Source organism: Ornithorhynchus anatinus, chromosome 2 (genome assembly GCF_004115215.2).
Source record: "Ornithorhynchus anatinus isolate Pmale09 chromosome 2, mOrnAna1.pri.v4, whole genome shotgun sequence".
Classification (NCBI taxonomy): Eukaryota; Metazoa; Chordata; class Mammalia; order Monotremata; family Ornithorhynchidae; genus Ornithorhynchus; species Ornithorhynchus anatinus.
The window spans coordinates 30,870,157-30,890,894 of NC_041729.1; the positions used below are offsets into that span (position 1 = coordinate 30,870,157).

The window sequence follows — 20,738 nt, forward strand, 5'->3', positions numbered from 1 at the left end:
TTTCTCCTGCTTCCTCTTAATCACCAATAAGTTTTTCCAATTATATTAGAGCTCCGTTTCAGGCTGGGTTTACATGACCATTTTTGATCTTTGTTCTTAGCTGGACCTAAAAACTAAAATCATATGCAAGAAATGTAGAAAGTTTCCAGTCTCACAGTCTGAACGTTAACAGCAATAATAATTAATGCCATTTGTTAAGCACTTACCACGTGTCAAGCACTGTTCTAAACCCTGGGGTAGAAACAAGTTAATCAGGCCGGACACAGTCCCCGTCCCACACCGAGCTTACAGTCCAAGCAGGGGGAGATCACTTAGCATCTCCTACGTTTTTTTTCTTTTACTGAAGATTATGATTTCAATTGTTAAAGTGCCATAAACTTAGATTATGGAAATAATAAATAATAGTGGTATTAGTTAAGCACTGACTATATGCCAAGCACTCTGCTGGATACAGGATAATCAGATCTGACATAGGCTTAGTTTGAGAGGGAGCACAGCGTTTAACCCCTGGGTGGCTCAGTGGATAAACTGCGGGCCTGGGAGTCCGAGGGATCTGGGTTCTAAATCCCAACTCTGCCGGTTGTCTGCTGGGTGACTTGGGCAAGCCACTTCACTTCTCTGGGCCTCAGTTACCTTATCTGTAAAATGGGCCCCATGCACATCGTGGCCCGTGTCCAACCTGATTGGCTGGACTGCCCGAAAAACAAATAGGTTTTGGAGCAAATTTTGGAGCAAATTAAGCCAAAGTTGTCTTTGGAAGGCCAATGACAACTTAGATCATCATATATTGGACACAACATTAGGAGGACTAATTCTCTGGAGAAGACACTAATGTTAGGAAAAGTCCACAGAAAATGTGGAAGAGGCAGACCAGTAGCTACATGGATAGAAATCATAACAACAATAACGGAAGAACTGTTAGCAAGGTTACGGATTATGGCAGAAGGCAGAAAGTTTTGGAGAAAATATATCCGTAGAGTTGCTAGGAGCCGGCAACGACTAGATGGCACTTGACCATAACATAGATCCCAGCCAAACCAGAGCCTTAATTTCTTCTAAATTATTCTTAATTATTACTTGGACAAAAATGAAATCATATCAACAAACAAGTTATTTGTTTAAAGGGACCCCAAGTGATTTGCCTGATCTTCAGTAAATGTACACAACACTCTCAGTCTGGTCCCATACTGGGATTTTGGTTTGAGTTGGTGGAAGCAACCCCCTTAGCCCGGTTTCTAGCATCCTTTATTGTTCAGATTTCAAATGGGGCCTTTGAGCGAGACTCCAATTTCAACACTGAAAGTCTGAAAAAAAAAAAATAACCAAGACTTCACCCACCCTTTTTTATGCAGGGCCACCATTAATAGGAGGGAGGGGAGCGTCTCCAAGTCATAGAGCAGCCTCTCCTAGTTCCAGAAGCAGGGGCTTAGATGGGCCCGGGGCAGTAGTTCTTTGGCCATCAGGAGAGAGAAAGTTCACAGGACGAGGAGCTCTGGGTACCCAGCGAGGCTGGTGGGAGCCAGGTGAGGGGGAAGGATGATTGTCCCCCTGGAGTTCCCCATCCATCCCCTCCGGACAGAGTCTGGGCTGCTCCTGGATTAGGTTTCCGGTGCCGTGGACTTCCTGGGCCGCTCCTGGATTAGGTTTCCGGTGCCGTGGACTTCCTGGAAAGCTGGTGCTTGAGAGGCAGTTTCCCATGCCCGCCAGCTGCGTGCGGAACCTTCCCCGGTCATTGAATTCCTGCTAGTTGGCAAGCACCCTGCGGATCCGCTCCCGGGCTTCCCTGGGGCCCAAGGAAATCAGCATCTCAGCCACAGCTGGGCCTTGCTGGAAAGAAAGATTCCTGCTTAGGTCTTTTCAGCTTTCCTCCCCACTCCCATTCATTTATTCGTATTTATTGAGCGCTTACTGTGTACAAAGCACTGGACTAAATGTTTGGGAGAGTACAATATCAGTAAACAGACACATTCCCTGCCCAGAAGGAGTTTAGAGTCTAGTGAAGGAACTCAACTCTAACCCACTCTACCAACTTGCTGCCCCAAAAGGCCTTTCTCTGTCTCTTCTCCTTTTAAGTTTGGACTTTAAACTGTGTTGGCAGCATAAGATAGACTCAGGGGTGGGTTCCCCCTGTGTAGAAGGGAAAACAGATATGAATAGAAATAAATTACCTACAAAACACAGTCTTGCCTAAAGAGTGACCGTCTCATGCTCGACCCTGATGTGCGCAGAGAGGGAGTGAGGGGTTGGAAGTGAGGACGGAGGGAGGGAAGGAGGGAGGGAGGAGAGAGGTGGCGCCTCTTTCTGTTGCAGCTCAAGTCAAATGACAACGATCATATGGACCCCTTCAGGACCTGCTGAGAAGCTGCAAGGCCTAATGGAAAGACTGCGGGCAGGCCTGGGAGTCAGAACGACCTGCGTTCTAGTCCCAGCTCAGCCACTTGTCTGCTGTGTGACCTTGGGCAAGTCACATCACTTCTCTGTATTTCCGTTACCTCATCTGTAAAATGGGGATTGAGACCGTAAGCCCCATGGGGAACATGGACTGTATCCAACCTGACTACCTTGTATCTACCCCAGCACTTAGAACGGTGCCTGGCCCGTAGTAAGCATTTAATAAATACCTTTATAAAAAAATTCAGGGTCCGATTAAGGCCCCTCAGGATGATAATAATGTTGGCATTTGTTAAGCGCTTACTATGTGCAGAGCACTGTTCTAAACGCTGGGGTAGATACAGGGGGAATCAGGTTGTCCCACATGAGGCTCACAGTTAATCCCCATTTTTACAGATGAGGTAACTGAGGCACCAAGAAGTTAAGTGACTTGCCCACAGTCACACAGCTGACACGTGGCAGAGCCGGGATTCGAACCCATGACCTCTGACTCCCAAGCCCGGGCTCTTTCCACTAAGCCACGCTGCTTCTCATCCAGAACAGTGGAAACCTGAAGGGCCTCCACTTCTTGCCATCCCAGGGGGCCGTGGCCTTTCTGGCCCAATCTTAAATTCCAGAAATATACACAGGTAAGAAGTATTCCCAAGGAAATGTACACCTGGTGCAACTGTTCTCCCAGTGAAGTAACTAAGCCCATAAACAAACACAAAACACCACCCCACCAGTGAAAAAAACCAACACATCCATACGCCAAACTCTTCCAAATGATCCGAGGAGCTGAGTTAGCCTCGTACCTCTCTAGAACCCGGGATAGAGCGGTTCAGTTTTCAGGAGAAGAAAAACCTTCTGGGGTTTTAAAAAACAACAACACACACACCCAAAAGGGATACTGATACTACACGACAAGTGTATCTATTTCTTTCCGTTGCAAGTGGCCTCGTACAATCAAACTGTGGTATTTATTTAGCACTCACCATTTGCAAGCACTTTACTACACACTTGGGAGAATACAACCAAGTTGGGAGACATGTTGAGAAGCAGTGTGGCTCAGTGGAAAGAGCCCGGGCTTAGGAGTCGGGAGGTCATGGGTTCTAATCCCGGCTCTGCCACCTGTCAGCTGTGTGACTTTGGGCAAGTCACAACTTCTCGGTTCCTCAGTGACCTCATCTGTAAAATGGGGATTAAGGCTGTGAGCCTCATGTGGGACAATCTGACTACCTTGTATCTACCCCGGCGGCGCTTAGAACAGGGCTCGGCACATAGTAAGCGCTTAACAAATACCAACTTTATTATTATAATTATCATTATATTCCCCGCCCACAGGGAGTTTACAGTTTAGAAAGGAGCTTACACAAACTCTCTGAGCCGACTGCAATCCAGGCACCAATGCATCAGGCTTCCCCATACTACCACAGCAGCCCAGAAGTGAGGATGCCTCTGACAGCTAGGCCGCACCCACAAAACAGACTCCTGCTTTTATTCTTTTTAATAACAGGTGTTGGCAGGGGGTAAGGGGAAAGAGAAAGAATGGAGGCTCTGTAAAAACTAGTCAAAAGTGATAAAGATATGTTTTCGGGGAATTACTTTCATCAATCTCATCGACTGCCTTTCTGAAAGGAAGGTGAGGGGCTATTTCAAGTAAATTCACAGGATAAAAAAATCTATTTTTACAATATGCAACAAGAATTACTTTAAATGCCCTAGTTAACAAGAACTGCCAATAATTGACAACAATAATAATTGTACCTACCCCAGCACTTAACATATAGTAAGCGCTTAAAAAATACCATAAAAAAATACAGTTTGCCAAAATTATATATCTGCCTCCGGCTCGAGGAAAAAGAAGTCTTTCATTTCCCACTTCTCACCCCAAACACTATAGCAGCATGGTCTGGTGTATAGAGCATGGGTCTGGGAGTTAGAAGGTCCTAGGTTCTAATCCCACTCTACCACTTATCTGCTGTGTGACCTTGGGCAAGTCACTTAACTTCTCTGTGCCTCAGTTACTTCATCTATAAAACGAAGAGGAAAACTGTGAGCCCACATGGGACAGGGATTGTGTCCAATCCAATTACTTTGTAACTACTCCAGTGCCTGGTACACAGTAAGTGCTTAACATATACCACAATTATTATTATTATTATTACTAAATGCTATCTCCTTTCGCCTTGTCTTCTTTACAGAGAACTTTACAATGTTCTTTTCCCATCTCAAAGTTCTCTATGATTCACCCTTGCCCTTGCTCTCTTCATTCGCCCTTCCCTCAGCCCCACAGCATTTATGCAGTTAATATTAATATAATTGAATAATTTATGTAGTTAATATTAATGTCTGACCTTATATTAATGTCTACCTCCACCTCTAGACTGTTAGCTCATTGCGGGCAGGGAAAGTGTCTACCAACTTGTTGTATTCTCCCAAGCGCTTAGTACAGTGTTCTGTACTCAGTAAACGTTCAATAAATTCAATTGATTGATTTACTCCCCTTTCTTGCACATAATCCTCAGAAAGTTATTTTTCATCACAGAGAGGATCTCAGGACAGCAGAGAACCCTCAAAACCTCACATTGTCCATCTCGGTGATCTAGGATCAAATCGCCCTAAGACAATCGGTCCTTTTTAAAAGGAAATCAATCAGTGGTATTTATTGAGAGCTTCCTATATGCAGAGCACTGTTCTAAGAGCTTGGGAAAGTACAACAGAATTAGCAGAAATGTTCCCCGCCCATAATGAGCTTCAGTCTAGAGGATGCTAAATGCACAAATCTCACAAATTCTCCCTTGCATCTAACCTAAATCCTGCATGCTGTATGTATGCCTATTTCCTCTTACTTGGTTCACAGCAGAGCTGGAGAACAGTTGGAATTGTGTCGATTTATGGGGGCTTTATTATCATTATGTTTTTTGTTAAGTGCCTATTACGTTATTACAAACCCTGTTCTAAGCACTGGGGTAGGTACAAGTCAGACACAGTCCCTGCTCCACATGAAGCTCCCAGACAGCTCCCGTGGCCCTGGGAGAAGAAAGGGCTATTTGCTGAAAACTTGGGCCAGATTCTCACCATAAAGTAGGAGAGAGATCAGGCACTGAATCCCCATTATACAGAGGAGGAAACTGAAGGCCCAGAGAAGTTAAGTGGTTGGCCCAAAGTCACACAGTGGGCAACTGGCAAAACCGGCATTAGAACCCAGGTCTGTGCTCTTTCCACTAGGTCACCCTGCTCCTCCTTAGGGGTAACAGGGAGGACGACTTGCCAGCCCACTCTCAACCACAGATATATTCTCCCTCACTGCCCCAGTACGGTCGACCAAATACTCACTGGAGGCATTGGGCCAGTGATTGGTAAGCTGGGCCAGCAGGAACAGATGGGAGATCCTGTAATGACTGTTCCCATGGCCCGCTACTCCCACCCACCTGAAAACTGGCAGCAGGGCTCAGGCCTCCCTCAATCCCATCACCACAGTCCGCTCGCGGCTGCTGGGGCTACCTCACCCTCCTGCTCCTGCCGGGCCCCCCGGAGTTCTCCTCTCCGCCGAGAGCCCAGCAATGAGGGGAACAGCAACAACAGGGAAGAGCAGATACTCCAACCACTGCAGAACAGCCAAGCGAGCTGGGGTTATCTTCCCAAAGCATGGAAAAGAGGGTAGGTGGCTTGCTCCTTCCCAGGCCCACTCCTCCCCTCCCGCCACCCTGATATTTTTGCACACCAGAGTGGGCCCAGGAAGCCTGTCACGCCAATCCAGTCTCCGACATATTGAAGGCTCGTTCGGAAGCTTCCCTTCCTTCTGGACGTTTTACTTTCTGACCCACGATAGGGAAGAAGACATCAGCGGACACGTCCGCCCCTCGCCACACAGCTGCCTTTCTGACCGCTGCGTCACTGCCCCCTTTCCCTTCGAAGTTCGGTCTGACTGACGGTCCCCCTCTCCCAGGAGGGCCAACTCCTCTCCTCTTTCTCCTCTCGCCCTTCTCTCAGAGAGAAATGAGAGAGCAGCCAGCTGAGCAGGTCTATGTCGCGAAGGGAGAGGAGTAGGAAGGGGGAATGTGGGAGAAAAATCTCACCTGCTTCCCGCTGAGTGCCAAGCGGAGCATCTTCATCATGCTGCTGTAGCCGACGCCTCCTGCCCGCTCCGACAGTCCTTTCAGCTCTTTGTTTAGGGCCTCCTGGGTCAGCGTCACATTGTGTCCTTCCAACAGCCTATATTAACAGCAATACTTAAGCCCCTTCTCTGTGTCGAGAACTGTGCTGAGCGCAGGGCTAGATATAACACCACCAGATCGGTCACAGTCCCCATCCCGAGTGAGGATCGTGGTCTAAGAGGGAAAGAGAGTGGCCATCTTACCCCATTTGACAGATGAGGAAACTGAGGCCCAGAGACCTTAAGTGGTTTTTATCAAGGTCACCCGGCAGGCAAGTGGAAGGGCCGGGACTAGAATCCAGGGCTCTTTACTCTCAGTCCTGTGCACTTTCCATTAGGCTGCTCTGCCTCTCTAGAAGAGGCACAGCCCAGTGAGACTGCTCAAAGGCTTAGTTGGGAACACGACACATTATCCCCAGAGCCAGGAGCAAGGGGGTTAGGGTGACCGTCTCAATCCAGCACATCTACAAAACAGGGAACACAAGACTACTACCCTGACCAAAGCCTTCTATGATCGTGTTTGGTCTGGAAGAAAGCAAGGATCCAAGATGACAGTTGGGAGTAACAAGATTAGTTTACTAGCTACATCTCCTTCCAAATATGTGCAGGAAGGGATTAGGTAAAAAGGGAGAAAAAAACAGCAGTTTATTAGTGGGCAAACGCCTCTGAGATGGAGCAGTCCTAAACAAAACTACCTTAACTGGAGGCTGGCAGAGAGTCTTGAGAAGATGTAGTTGTGAAAGGAGAGAACTCCAGTCTAGTTACTACATATAAATCCACCTGGGTCCCCGCTTTGCGATTGTCTAATGAATCCAAACCCTGGATGTCACAGAAACTCGTAAAAGACTCTGGGAGAGTCAGATCCCAGGCAAGAGGGAGGCGGCGGGAAGGGAGGCAGAAGGGAAGAGAGGGAGAGGGGCAGAGAGGGAGGGAGAGGGAGGGAGAGGGAGGGAGAAGGAGAGAGAGGGACAGAAACCGAAGACAGAGAAAGAAAGAGAGACACAGGCCCAGATGGATGATCAAGACTGCTTAAGGCCATCACCTGGAACTGGGTCAGAGAATCACCTGGCAGAGGAGGGATTTGGATAGATCTCCCTACTTTCGGGACATGCGTTTCTGAAACGTTCTGCCGCGTATGACTGGGTTGTGTCTGTTTCCCTGGTAAAGGCTTAAGCCTTTAAAGTCTCTGAGATTCACCTGAATGCTTCAGAGAGGTTAAGGGCCATCACACTGGCTTGAGCATCAAGAGGCTGCTTCCTAGCTCCTGCCCCCCACCATATCCTTGACTTTCCACCTGTCTTCAGGCGAATCTCACTGACACTCTGCTCTTCAGTTTCCCCAACTGCTAAAGGGGGACCACCGTGCCGGCCACCCAGCGGGCTTGTCCGAGGACAAAGCTTGGGGAAATTTTCCAGCCTCCTCAGGAGAACCAGGGCAGAAGTCCCCAGGATGAAGCTTGGCTGCCCGCCCGGCCGGCTGCTCCGGCTATTGCCGGACCCCATCCGCTCCGCGAGCTCACCCCCACAAGCCAGGGAGGAAACTGAACCCCAAGAGTGTGTGTGTCTGGGGGGGAGAGGAGCCCAAGCCCCGATTTCCACCCCAGCACCGAGGACTCACCCCAACACCAGCTTGGCAACCGCATCCACGTCTCCCGATATGATCTGGAGCTGCTCTCGGCCCACGGCGGGGCGGGCCCACAGGTAGGAGTACGTCGGCGACACCAAATCCTGGAGACGGCTCACGTGGCCCTGGGAGAAGAAGGGGCCATTTGCTGAGAACTTGGGCCAGAATCTCACCACGGAGAAGCAGCATGGCCTAGTGGCAACAGCACGGGCTTTTGCGTCAGAGGACGCAGATTCTAATCCCTGCTTCGCCACCTGTCTGCTACGCAGATTCTAATCCCAGCTTCGCCACCTGTCTGCTGTGACCTTGGGCATGTCACTTTACTTCTCTATGCCTCAATTACCTCATCTGTAAACTGAAGCCAAAAACTGTGAGCCCCAAGTGGGACAGGGACTGTGTCCTACCTGATTACCTTGTATGTACCCCAGGGCTTAGAATAGTGCTTGGCACATAGTAAGCATTTAACAAATAACACAGTTATTATTATTATAACCTCCAGGGCCCTCTGACAGGAAAAGGAAAGGAAAACTCAGGCCTCATCAGCTCGGGAGTGCTGCGGAAGCCCAGGATTCCCTGCCAGGGAATGAGGTGTCAAGCGGAAGGAGGTCGCGGGGAGCCGTAGCCGGGGGATACCCACCCCCCGAGCCCCCAAGGACCACCGCCCCACCTGCTCCTCACCTTCCTGAGCAGGAGGACCCGCTCCACATACTCCCGACCGAGCACTTCCCTATCTTCCAGCTGCTCCCCGTAAGCCTCCTCCACCAGGGCCTGGAGCTCCCTCACCAGCCGGGACCGCTGCGCCTCATCATTCATTAGCCGACTGAGGTGTAACCTACGGAAGACACCTTGCCAGCATCAGCAGGGGTAGAGGGCCGCTGCTCAGCCGAGCCCATCATACTTCGATTTCAGCCAGTGCTTGTATCTCCGAAGCGCTCTCTCTCTTTTCTGCCCTCGCAACAGAGACGCTGCATGATCTAATGGAAAGAGTGGGGGCCTGGGTTCTAATCCTGCCTCTGCCACAGGACTGCTGAGGGACGTCGGACAAGTCACTTAACTCTTCTGGGGCCTCAGCTTCATCTGTGAAATGGGGCCTAAATACCTGTTCTCCCTCCTCGGGTGCTCCTTGCGGAACAGATACTGTGTCCCACCTGATCATCTTGAATCTAACCCAGCACTCGGTATAGCGCTTGGCACCCAGCAAGCACCTAACAATACCATTACCATCATCGACCCTCATCTAAGGGGTAGGGAGAGGCAGATCTCACTAACCCCACTGGGCAGATGGAGAGACTGAGGAACAAAGGGACTGAGTAATTTACCCCCAATCCCACAGCAAGCAAAGGGCAGAGCTGGGACTCGAACCCGGTCCCCCCGGCTCTTAGACCCGTGTTCTTTCCACTGTACCACGCTGCCTCTGCCCCCAACCGGGCTCTCTGCAGGAGTCCAGGAGAGGGCAGAGGCTCGCACAAATCCCAAAGAGTTTCAGTTTAGGGCCCACTGCAAAATCCCTTCTAATGGTGTCCTTCCCAGATGCGCTGAGAAGAGAAATCACGCTACTCAAGAACCTCCAGTGGTTGTCCATCCGCCTCCGCATCAAACAGAAACCACCATCACCTTTAAAGCACTCGACCACCTTGCTCCCTCCTACCTCAACTCACTACTCTACTACAACCCAGCTCGCACACTTTGCTACTCTAATGCCAACCTTCTCGCTGTACCACGATCTCAACTATCTTGCCACAGACCTGTCACCCACGACCTGCCTCTGGCCCGGACTGCCCTCCGTCTTCATAACCAACAGACGATCACTCTCCCCACCTTCAAAGCCTTACTGAAAGCACATTTCCTCCAAGAGGCTTTCCCTAAGTCGTCCTTTCCTCTTCTATTCCCTTCCGTGTAGCCCTGATTTGCTCTCTTTATTCATTTCCCTTTCCCAGCCCCACCCCACTTATGTACATATCTGTCATTTTTTGATTTACAGTAATGTCTCTCTCTCCCTCTAGACAGCAAATTCGTTGTGGGCAGGGAATGTGTCTGTTACATCGTACTCTCCCAAGCACCTAGTACAGTGCTCTGCACACAGTATGTGCTCAACAAATACGAATGACTGACTGAAGGAAGGATGGGGTGGGCAGCTGAGCCGCAGGGGACCGGCTACCCACCTGTTGAATTCTGGAAGCTTCTGGAGGTCCAGCAGGGCCGAGTGGCAGGTGATCCTGGTCAGGTCGAACTGAGACACCAGCTCTGGCAACGTCCTCCCCATCTGGTTTTCTAAAAGTCAGCCCGTGATTCCCGATCAGCCCGTGAGCTCCAGAGTCTTCGTGGAGATAAACCCCCTCCCTGTTTCCCCTCTGTGGGGCCTGACCCCAGCACATTTTCCAAATTTTTCCTCGAGAGGAGCTCCTCGAGCGACCCCTCCCCGTTTCCCATCGCCAGAGCCAAGACCGGAGAGGAGAGCTCTGCACACTGGGATGGGGGAGTGTGACTGGGGGGCCCACCTCCCCAGAGGGACCCTCGACCTGGAGGATTTCCACGCCCCGGGGCCGTACCCACCTCCCCATACCTGCAAACCCAGAGCCACAGTTGGTGACGATGTCCAGCAAGGCCTCGGGCAGGAAGCCGGCCCGGATAAAGCTCTCGACGAAGATATCCCCTTGCCGCTTGGACAGCTTGCTGCCGTCCTTGTTGAGCAGCAGGGGCAGGTGGGCAAAGTCGGGGGGCTCCCAGCCCAGCGCGCGGTACAGCAGCAGGTGCTTCGAGGTGGAGGTGAGCCACTCGGTGCCCCGCAGGACGTGGGTGATGCCCATATGGTGGTCGTCCACCACGCAAGCCAGGTGGTAGGTGGGGAAGCCGTCGGCCTTCAGGATGACCGGGTCGCCCTCCACGCTGGCCACCTCGTGCTGGGTCCAGCCATACACCAGGTCCCGGAAGGACTGGGCCCCCTCCTGCAGGCGGAAGCGCACGGTGGGCCGGGCCCCCGCGGCCAACTTCTTGGCTGCTTGCTCTGGGCTCAGGTGGCGGCAGCGGTTATCGTACCTGGCGGCATGGGGACGGGAGGGGGCGGGGGAGGGGCCGATGGCCCGTCAGACCCGGGACGGAGGAGACCCAGTTGTCCAAGTCCCCGGTCTGGGCTTCCGTTTCTGTGGGAAAATGAACGATCTCGCCCGTCTCGCCGCCGACCCCTAATACACGCCCTGCCTTTGACCTGAAATGCTCTCCCTCCTCAAATCCGACAGGCAATGACTCTCCCCATCTTCAAGGCCTGATGGAAGGCCCATCTCCTCCAAGAGGCCTTCCCAGACTAAGCCCCACTTTTCCTCATCTCCCACTCCCTTCTGCGTCGCCCCAGCTTGCTCCCTATGCTCTCCGCACCGCCACCAGCCCCGCGGCACTTATGTATATATCTGTAATTTTATTTATTTGTAATGATGTCTGTCTTCCCCCGTCTAGACCGTGAGCTGGTTGTGGGCAGGGAATGTCGCTGTTTATTGTTATAATGTACTTTCCCAAGAGCTCAGTATGGCGCTCTGCACACACTGAGTACTTAATAAATACTTTAAACCGCCGGTCACGACTGCCGCCCCCTCCCATCCCGCCAGGCGACGCTCGCTCTCGGGGAGCGGGAAGAAGCCCGGCGGGGCCCGTGTTTCCTACCGTGGGGTCTGGTGGTTCCTCAGGGCCTCCTTCTTGAGCAGCTGGAGCTGCTGAGGTGTGCAGAAGCAGCGGTAGGCGGCCCCGGTCCGCAGCAGCTCCTCGGCGGCGTGGGCGTACAGCTCGAGGCGCAGCGACTGCCGGTAGGGGCCGGAGGGACCCCCGCGCCCGGGGCTCTCATCGGGGGGGATGCCTAGGAGCCCAAGCAGAGGCCGCTGAGTCCCCAGCTGGCCCACGGGGGCCCGCCTCCACCGCCCGCTCCCACCAAAGGCATCAGCGGCCTCTCGGACCACTTTTTCCTCCCATCGGTAAATTCTTTACATTCCTCCATATTTATTAAGCGCTTACTCTGTGGCAAGCACTGTATTAAGCACCTGGGAGAGTACAATATAATTGTATTATTATTATTAGAGGACATTGCCAGACACATTCTTATCTGTCTGTCTCACCCGATTTGACCGTAAGCCTGTCCAACGGCAGGGACTGTCTCTATCTGCTAGAGAAGCAGCGTGGCTCAGTGGAAAGTGCACGGGCTTTGGAGTCAGGACTCATGAGTTCGAATCCCAGCTCTGCCACTTGTCAGCTGTGTGACTGTGGGCAAGTCACTTAACTTCTCTGGGCCTCAGTTCCCTCATCTGTAAAATGGGGATTAAGACTGTGAGCCCCACGTGGGACAACCTGATTCCCCTGTGTCTACCCCAGCGCTTAGAACAGTGCTCGGCACATAGTAAGCGCTTAACAAATACCAATATTATTATTATTATTATTATCTGTGGCCGACTTGTTCATTCCAAGCGCTCAGTACAGTGCTCTGCACATAGTAAGCGCTCAATAAATACTATGGAACATTCCCTGCCCACGGTGAGCTTACAGTCTAGAGTTTTGACTTCCCCATCACACTATAAAATCCTTCAGGGCAGGAATCAATCAAGCAATCATTTCCTCTTCCCCCACTCCCTTCAGACTCGCCCTGATTTGCTTGCTACCTTTAGTCTCCCATTCCTCAAGCCCGCCCCACTTATGCACATAACCGCAATTCATTTATTTATATTAATGTCTGTCTCCCCCTCTAGACTGTAAGCTCATTGTGGGCAGGGAATGGGTCTGTACCAATAATATATAACAGTATACAATATTACCTATAATACTATTATATTGTTCTCTCCCAAGCACTTAGTACAGGGCTTGGCACATGGTAAGCGCTCCATAAATACAATGAATTGAACCCACCCCAGTGCTTAGAACAGCGCCTGGCACATAGTAAGCGAATGACAAATATCCTAATTTATTGAGCGCCCGTGTACACAGTCCCACACTGAGGACTCGGGATGAAAATAATAGGGTAAAAGACACTATTCCTGCCCAGGAGGAACGTATAGTCTAGGGATCGTGTCTCCCACCTCTATCATACAGTCGCAAGCACTTAGTTCAGTGCTCTGCGCAAAGCAGACGTTCGGTAAATAGTACTGAGTGGTTGATTGACCAGAAGGAGGGGAGTCGGTCTTTCTGAGACCAAGGAGGTTTCCCTCGGCTCGGACGGCCACACTTCCATCCAGGGGGCTGAGCCGTGTCTGTCAGGGCACACTCTGTTCATCCCTAGGGGACGTTCCTGCTGTGTGACCTTGGGCAAGTCACTTCACTTCTCGGTGCCTCGGTTACCTCATCTGTAAAATGGGGATTGAAACTGTGAGCCCCATGTGGGACAGGGACTGCGCCCAACTCGACTTGCTTGTATCCACCCTAGCACTTAGTACAGTGCCTGGTACATACAGAAGCAGCGTGGCTCAGTGGAAGGAGCACGGGCTTGGGAGTCAGAAGTCATGGGTTTGAATCCCGGCAGTGCCACTTGTCTGCTGTGTGACTGTGGGCAAGTCATTTAACTTCTCTGTGCCTCAGTTACCTCATCTGTAAAATGGGGATTAAGACTGTGAGCCTCACGTGGGACAACTTGATTACCCTGCATCTACCCCAGTGCTTAAGACAGTGCTCTGCACATAGTGAGGGCTTAACAAATACCAACATTATTATTATTACTATTATTATTATTATTATTATTATTATTAACAGATACCACAGTTCCTTCTAGTTCCTCCTGCTCTCTTCCGCAGCTACGGTCCTGACCGGGGCACAGTCCTTCGCTTGCCCCTCCTACCTGCCCGAGAGGGACCCAGCATTCAGCAAGGGCTGCATTAAATCTCGAGAGGCCTCGAATCTCAGACCTCACACAATCCTTGCACTTTCCCTCCCGCTCCACCCTCCTCTATAAACTCGCCCCCTGGTCAGGACGGAAAATGACCTTGTAACTTTTGCTGTTTCTCCAGGCCTGATTTAGAGCACAGTGCAAGCCAAGCTAAGCTCTGCACACAGTAAGTGCTCGATAAATACCATCTGAGTGATGAACGAAGCTGAGAACAGGAAAAGGCTCTAGTCTCAACAGAGAACTCGGAATGAACTTCAGCCTTTCCAGAGCCCCCTCAGGACTACTCTGTTCTCCCGAAGCTCCGGGGGGTGGACACCATCCAGAGCTCCTGCTCTGGCAGAGCTGCAGGGCCACCTCCCCACCCCACCTCCCAGACCCGGACCCTGCGGCAGAGAAAATCCCTCATTCCTTCACGACCAGAGTGGACAAACTCCGGATCTCAAGTCACAATATCATCCCCCTCTGGGGTTCTGTCTACCTCCAGACAGAGAAGCAACGTGGCCTAGTGGAAAGACCACGTGCCTGGGACCTGAGTTCTAAATCCGGCTCCGCCACTTATCTGCTGTGTGACCTTGGGCAAATCACTTCACTTCTCTGGGCCTCTGTTACCTCATCTGTAAAATGGGGACTAAGACTGTGAGCTCTATGTGGGACAGGGACTGTGTCCAACCTGATTAGCTTGTATTTGCTCTGGCCTGGAACACAGTAAGTGCTTAACAGATACCATCAAAAAACCCAAAAACCTCTGCATGAGCAAAGGATAGAGGGGAGTCATCTCCCCAGCCCCTAGAGCCTTGGGAAGGCTGATGCTCGTTTTCGCCAAGGTCTGTTGACTTGGACCAAAGAGGTATCCAAAGACCATCCCCATCAAGGACCCCTGTACTTACAGATTTTCCTATCGCTACCGTGGGTTCAATTTTAACCTGTTTTTGATGAAATCTGAATTATCTATGACTGTCCTTACCCCATAGATTGTGAGCTTCTTGAGGGACAGAAATCAAATCAAATGGATCTGTGTGTGATCACCCCAGCGTTTACCGTACAGTGCTTTGCACATTTTAAGTACATTAAAGATGTCAGCACTGATATTTTTTATGCAGACGCATGTCTGTGTAACAAGAGTCTTTCCCTTAAGCACTTTGGTACTCACCCCAGCCCCACAGAACTTCCATCTTTCCCCTATCTTTAATTTAATAGCTATCGCCCCGTGTAGACTGTAAGCTCCTTGTGGGCAGGGACCTCGTCTACCAACTCTACTGTACTGTACTTTCCCAAGCACTTAGCACGACACTCTGAACACAGTAAGCACTCAGTAAATACCAGATTGACTGTGAAGCATAAACCCAGGAACCCTACTGAGGTTTCTGCCTGGATCTCAGAATCCTCCGCGGCTGCCATCTTCTTACCTCCCGCAGGATCCGCCAACCAGGAAGACATACCAGACCCTTCTACTCTGCAAGGCAGTGTGGGTGGGAGCCAGTTTCCCCACCTCGACATCTACATTTCCTTCTTGTAGAAAAGGTTACTCTCGGAAGTCAGGAAGAGGCTGCCCTGCAGTACCTGCCCACTCCAGCATGTCCTCGATATTCTCCGCCGCCCCGGGTACCAGCCGGGCTTGGTCTGTATCCTCCAGTCTCAAGATAAAGATCCCATTATGTTTTTTGGCAAAGATGTAGTTGTACAAGGCAGTGCGGAGGCCGCCTAAGTGTAAAAAACCTGGGAGGGGGGAAAGAAAAAAAATCACACAAGGCTGAGAATTCACAAACAGTCTGCAGATCTTGCTCTGGAAGATCTGCAGGCCTTGGTTCTCTCAACCACCACCCCTAGCTCAAGCTTCCTTCCCAGGACCTGCCCCTGCTATCCCCTGAGGAGTCTGACAGGGTGGGACCTTCTCCTCCTAAAGCCCCCGAATGCCCCAGCCTCCTGCTGACAGCAGGGAGCTTCCTCAAACCACCCTGCATTTGCTTTTTACCTCCAGACTGTAAACTCCTTGTGGGCAGGAAATAAGTCTACCAAATCTGTTATAATCTGCCTCAGTTATCGCCTCTGTAAAATAGGGATTAAGACCGTGAGCCCCCCATGGGACAGGGACTGTATCCAAACCCATTTGCATGTATCCCCCCCAGCGCTTAGTACAGTGCCTGGCAGAGAGTAAGCGGGTAACAAATACTATTATTATTATTAGAGTTCCTATGCTCTGCTGCTTACATTAGCTCGGCTCTGAAGAGTTAGGCTGTCCCCTGCAGGTTCTGGGCAAAACCAACACTTTCTAATATTAATAATAACTATAGCGGTATTTGTTAAGAGCTTAATAATAATAATAATTGTGGTATCTGTTGATGATGATGGTATTTGTTAAGCGCTTACTAGGTGCCAAGCACTGTTCTAAGCGCTGGGGTAGATACAAGGTAACCAGGCTGCCCCGCGTGGGGCTGTCTTAATCCCCATTTTACAGATGAGATCACTGAGGCACAGAGAAGTTAAGTGATTTACCCAAGGTCACACAGCTATAAGTGGCGAAGCCTGGATTAGAACCCATGACCTCTGACTCCCAAACCCAGGCTCTTTCCATTAAGCCACGGGGCTTATTCGTTAAGCGCTTACTATGTGCCAGGCACTGTATTAAGCTCCGGGGCAGATATAAGCAAATCGGGTTGGAGACAGTCCCCGTCCCACATGGGGCTCACGATCTCAATCAATTACAGTCGCCGGTCACAATTTCTATGAGCCTGGCACTCTACTAAGCACTGGGGTAGATACAAGATGGGGGTGGCAGTCTAGGTACGAAGGAGCGGAGGTACTGAAACCCCATTTAGCAGATGGGGGAACTGAGGCACGGAGAAGTGAAGTGACTTGCTCAAGGTGTCACAGTGGGCAAGCGGCAGACCTGGGATTAGAACCCAGGTCCTCTGATTCTTCTCTCCAAAACACCATGTCTCCACACAGCCACGATGTCAGGGTCATCCCACCAACTGCCCCACTGATCCCGGCCGCAGCGATCACTGGGGCCTCAAGGATTTCGGGGAAAGGCAGACAGAAGGGTTGACGTGACGACCAACGAGTCGGCAAAATGATTTTAGAACTGCACCGACTATTTGACTGTGCCACTTGTGCATTAGGGCAGCGTGGCCGGAGAGTCCGAGGTCATGGGTTCGAATCTTGGCTCTGCCACTCGTCAGCTGTGTGACTGTGGGCAAGTCACAACTTCTCTGGGCTTCAGTTCCCGCATCTGTAAAATGGGGATTAAGACTGTGAGCCTCATGTGGGACAACCTGATTATCCTGTATCTACCCCAGTGCTTAGAACAATGCTCTGCACATAGTAAGCGCTTAACAAATACCAACATTATTATTAAAGAAAATGGAGGGCTCACTGCCACTGTTTATTTTTAAAACAGGTTGCAACTCTCAGGGCGAAATCGGGCCCACCTGATCGGTGAGAAGTCCTCTCCCCAGCGCTTAGTACAGCGTTCTACGTGCAGTACTCACTCAGTAAATCCGATTGATAGACTGAAGTAGGGAGAAACAGAGACCACCATTCACTCATTCGATTGTATTTTCTGAGAGAAAAGCACTGTACTAAGCGCTTGGGAGAGTACCAGTATCCGGAACAGGGGTGGTGACCATTAGGTGTCGAGACAAAAATGCTTGAACTCTCTTCACGCAAAAATCATGCTTGCAAGTCAGTTCACTTCTCTCTGCCTCAGTTACCTCATCCGTAAAATGGGGATTAATACCGTGAGCCCCATTTGGGACATGGCCTCGGTCTAACACGATGAGCTTGTATTTATTCAACTGTATTTGTTGAGCTCTTACTGTGTGCAAAGCACTATACTAAACAATGTAAGAACAGGCACATTCTCTGCCCGCAACGATCTCACAGCTCGCATCCATCCCAGCGCTTACTGCAATGCCTAGCACATGGTAAGCACTTAACATATACCAAAATAAAATAAAATAAAATAATCCAGCCAAAAAAAAAAAAAAGGGACTCTCCCTAGCCTTCGCCCTGTTTCCGTCACTCCTCCTGAATCCTCCCATGACCGGCTTGGTAGAGAAGCGGTGTGGCTTAGTAGGCAGAGCACCGGCTTGGGAGTCACAGGATGTGGGTTCTAATCCTGCCTCTGCCACTCATCTGCTTTGTGACTTTAGGCAAGCCACTTTACTTCTCTGTGCCTCAATGACCTCCTCTGTAAAATGGGGATTAAGACTGTGAGCCCCACGTGGGACAACCCGATTACCTTGTATCTTTCCCAGTGCTCAGAACAGTGCTTGGCACATAGTAACGCTCACGCCCACGTGGGACAACCAGATGACCCTGTATCCCTCCCAGTGCTTAGAACAGTGCTCTGCACATAGTAAGCACTTAACAAACACCATCATTATTATAAATACAGCGTGGCTCAGTAGACAGAGCCCGGGCTTGGGAGTCAGAGGTCGTGGGTTCTAATCCCGGCTCATTCATTCATTCATTTAATTGTATTTATTGAGCGCTATGTGCAGAGCACTGTACTAAGCCCTTGGAATGTACAATTCAGCAACAGATAGAGACAATCCCTGCCCAATGACGGGCCCACAGTCTCAATGGGGGAGACAGACAGCAGAGCAAAGCAGAGCAAAACAGAACAAAACAAAAACAAGACATCATCACGATAAACAGATTCAAGGGGATATACACCTCATTAATGAAATAAATAGGGTAATAATATATACAGATTCATTCATTCAATAGTATTTATTGAGCGCTTGCTATGTGCAGAGCACTGTACTAAGCGCTTGGAATGGACAATTCGGCAACAGAGACAATCCCTGTCCAATGACGGGCTCACAGTCTAAATGGGGAGGGCAGACAGCAAAGCAAAACAGAATAAAACAACATCATCGAGATAAGTAGAAGCATGAAGACGTACACCTCATTAACAAAATAAACAGGGTAATAAATAATATATGCACCATTTGTCGGCTGTGTGACTTTGGGCAAGTCACTTGCCTTGTCGGTGCCTCAGTGATCTCATCTGGAAAATGGGGATTAAGACTGTGAGCCCCACGGGGGCATGGCTTACTGGAAAGAGCAGGGGTTTAGGAGTCAGAGGCCATGGGTTCGAATTCCGCCTCTGCCACTTGTCAGCTGTGGGACTGTGGGCAAGTCACTTCACTTCTCTATGCCTCAGTCCTCTCATCTGTAAAATGGGGATGAAGACGGTGAGCCTCACGTGGGACAACCTGATGACCCTGGATCTCCCCCAGCGCTTGGAACAGCGCTCTGCACATAGGAAGTGCTTAACAAATACCAACATCATCATCTTCAACCTGATTCATTCATTCAATAGTATTTATTGAGCGCTTACTACAATAATGTTGGTATTTGTTAAGCGCTTACTATGGGCAGAGCACTGTTCTAAGCGCTGGGGGAGATACAGGCTCATCAGGTTGTCCCACGTGGGGCTCACAGTTAATCCCCATTTTCCAGATGAGGTAACCGAGGCACAGAGAAGTGAAGTGACTCGCCCACAGTCGCACAGCTGACAAATGGCAGGGCCGGGAGTCGAACTCATGACCTCTGACTCCAAAGCCCAGGCTCTTTTCCACTGAGCCACGCTATGTGCAGAGCAGTGTACTAAGCGCTTGGAAAGGACAATTGGGTAACAGACAGAGACAGGCCCTGCCCAATGACGGGCTCACAGTCTAATCGGGGGAGACAGACGGACAAAAATAAGACAACATCATCACGAGAAAGAGAATGAAGGGGATGGACACCTCATTAACAAAATAAATAGGGGAATAAAAATATAGACAAACGAGCACAGGGCTGGGGGAGGGGAAGGAGCAGAGGGAAAGGGGGCTCAGCCGAGGGGAGGTGAAGGGGAAGGAGCACAGAGAGGGCCCAGCGCTTACAACAGTGCTCGGCACATAGTGAGGGTTTAAGAAATCCCGTCATTATTATAAATAGGTTTGAATGAATGGAAGGGGCAGCGTGGCTCAGTGGAAAGAGCCCGGGCTTTGCAGTCAGAGGTCCTGGGTTCGACTCCCAGCTCTGCCACTTGTCAGCTGTGTGTGACTGTGGGCAAGTCACTTCACTTCTCTGGGCCTCAGTGACCTCATCTGTAAAATGGGGGTGAAGCCCGTGAGCCCCACGGGGGTCCACCTGATTCCCCTGGGTCTACCCCCGCGCTTAGAACAGTGCTCGGCACATAGGAAGCGCTTAACAAATACCAACATTCTTAAGAGCCCGGGCTGGGGAGTCAGAGGTCATGGGTTCGACTCCCGGCTCCGCCCCTTGTCAGCCGGGTGACCGTGGGCCAGTCACTTCACTTCTCTGGGCCTCAGTTGGGGATGAAGCCCGTGAGCCCCACGGGGGGCAACCTGATTCCCCTGGGTCTCCCCCAGCGCTTAGAACAGCGCTCCGCACATAACAAATACCAAGATTATGATGATTACCTGTGGGGCTGGGTGCGAATCTCACCCGCACGCCGGGCTCGCGGGCAGCGGGGTGCGGGCCGCCTGGGGCTGCCCGGCGCGGAGCCGGCGGGGGGAGCGGCCCCCTCGGCCCCCTCGGCCCCCTCGGCCCCCTCAGCCTCCTCAGCCCCCTCAGCGCCGCCATGGCCTCCCCGGGGGCCCGCGCGGGCCTCGGCCCTCACTTCCGGTTTGGGGCCCTCACTTCCGGTCCGGACCTGCCATTTCCCGCCCGGCCGGGCCCCACGGGGGAGGACGATGACGACGAGGAGGCGGAGGAGGC

At 51.0% G+C, this 20,738-nt stretch overlaps 1 protein-coding gene across 1 annotated transcript; it reads right to left on the bottom strand.

Moving 5' to 3' along the window:
- Positions 1-1,227: 1,227 nt before the first annotated feature.
- EARS2 (glutamyl-tRNA synthetase 2, mitochondrial) lies at positions 1,228-20,680 on the bottom strand. Its single transcript, XM_029058259.1, has 10 exons — positions 20,661-20,680; positions 20,441-20,553; positions 15,564-15,719; positions 11,807-11,996; positions 10,716-11,188; positions 10,315-10,423; positions 8,831-8,984; positions 8,147-8,277; positions 6,453-6,588; positions 1,228-1,827 (listed from the first exon to the last, which is right to left on the bottom strand). The coding sequence occupies exons 1-10, from the start codon at positions 20,678-20,680 to the stop codon at positions 1,744-1,746; spliced, it is 1,566 nt and encodes a 521-aa protein (XP_028914092.1). The 3' UTR covers positions 1,228-1,743.
- Positions 20,681-20,738: the final 58 nt, after the last annotated feature.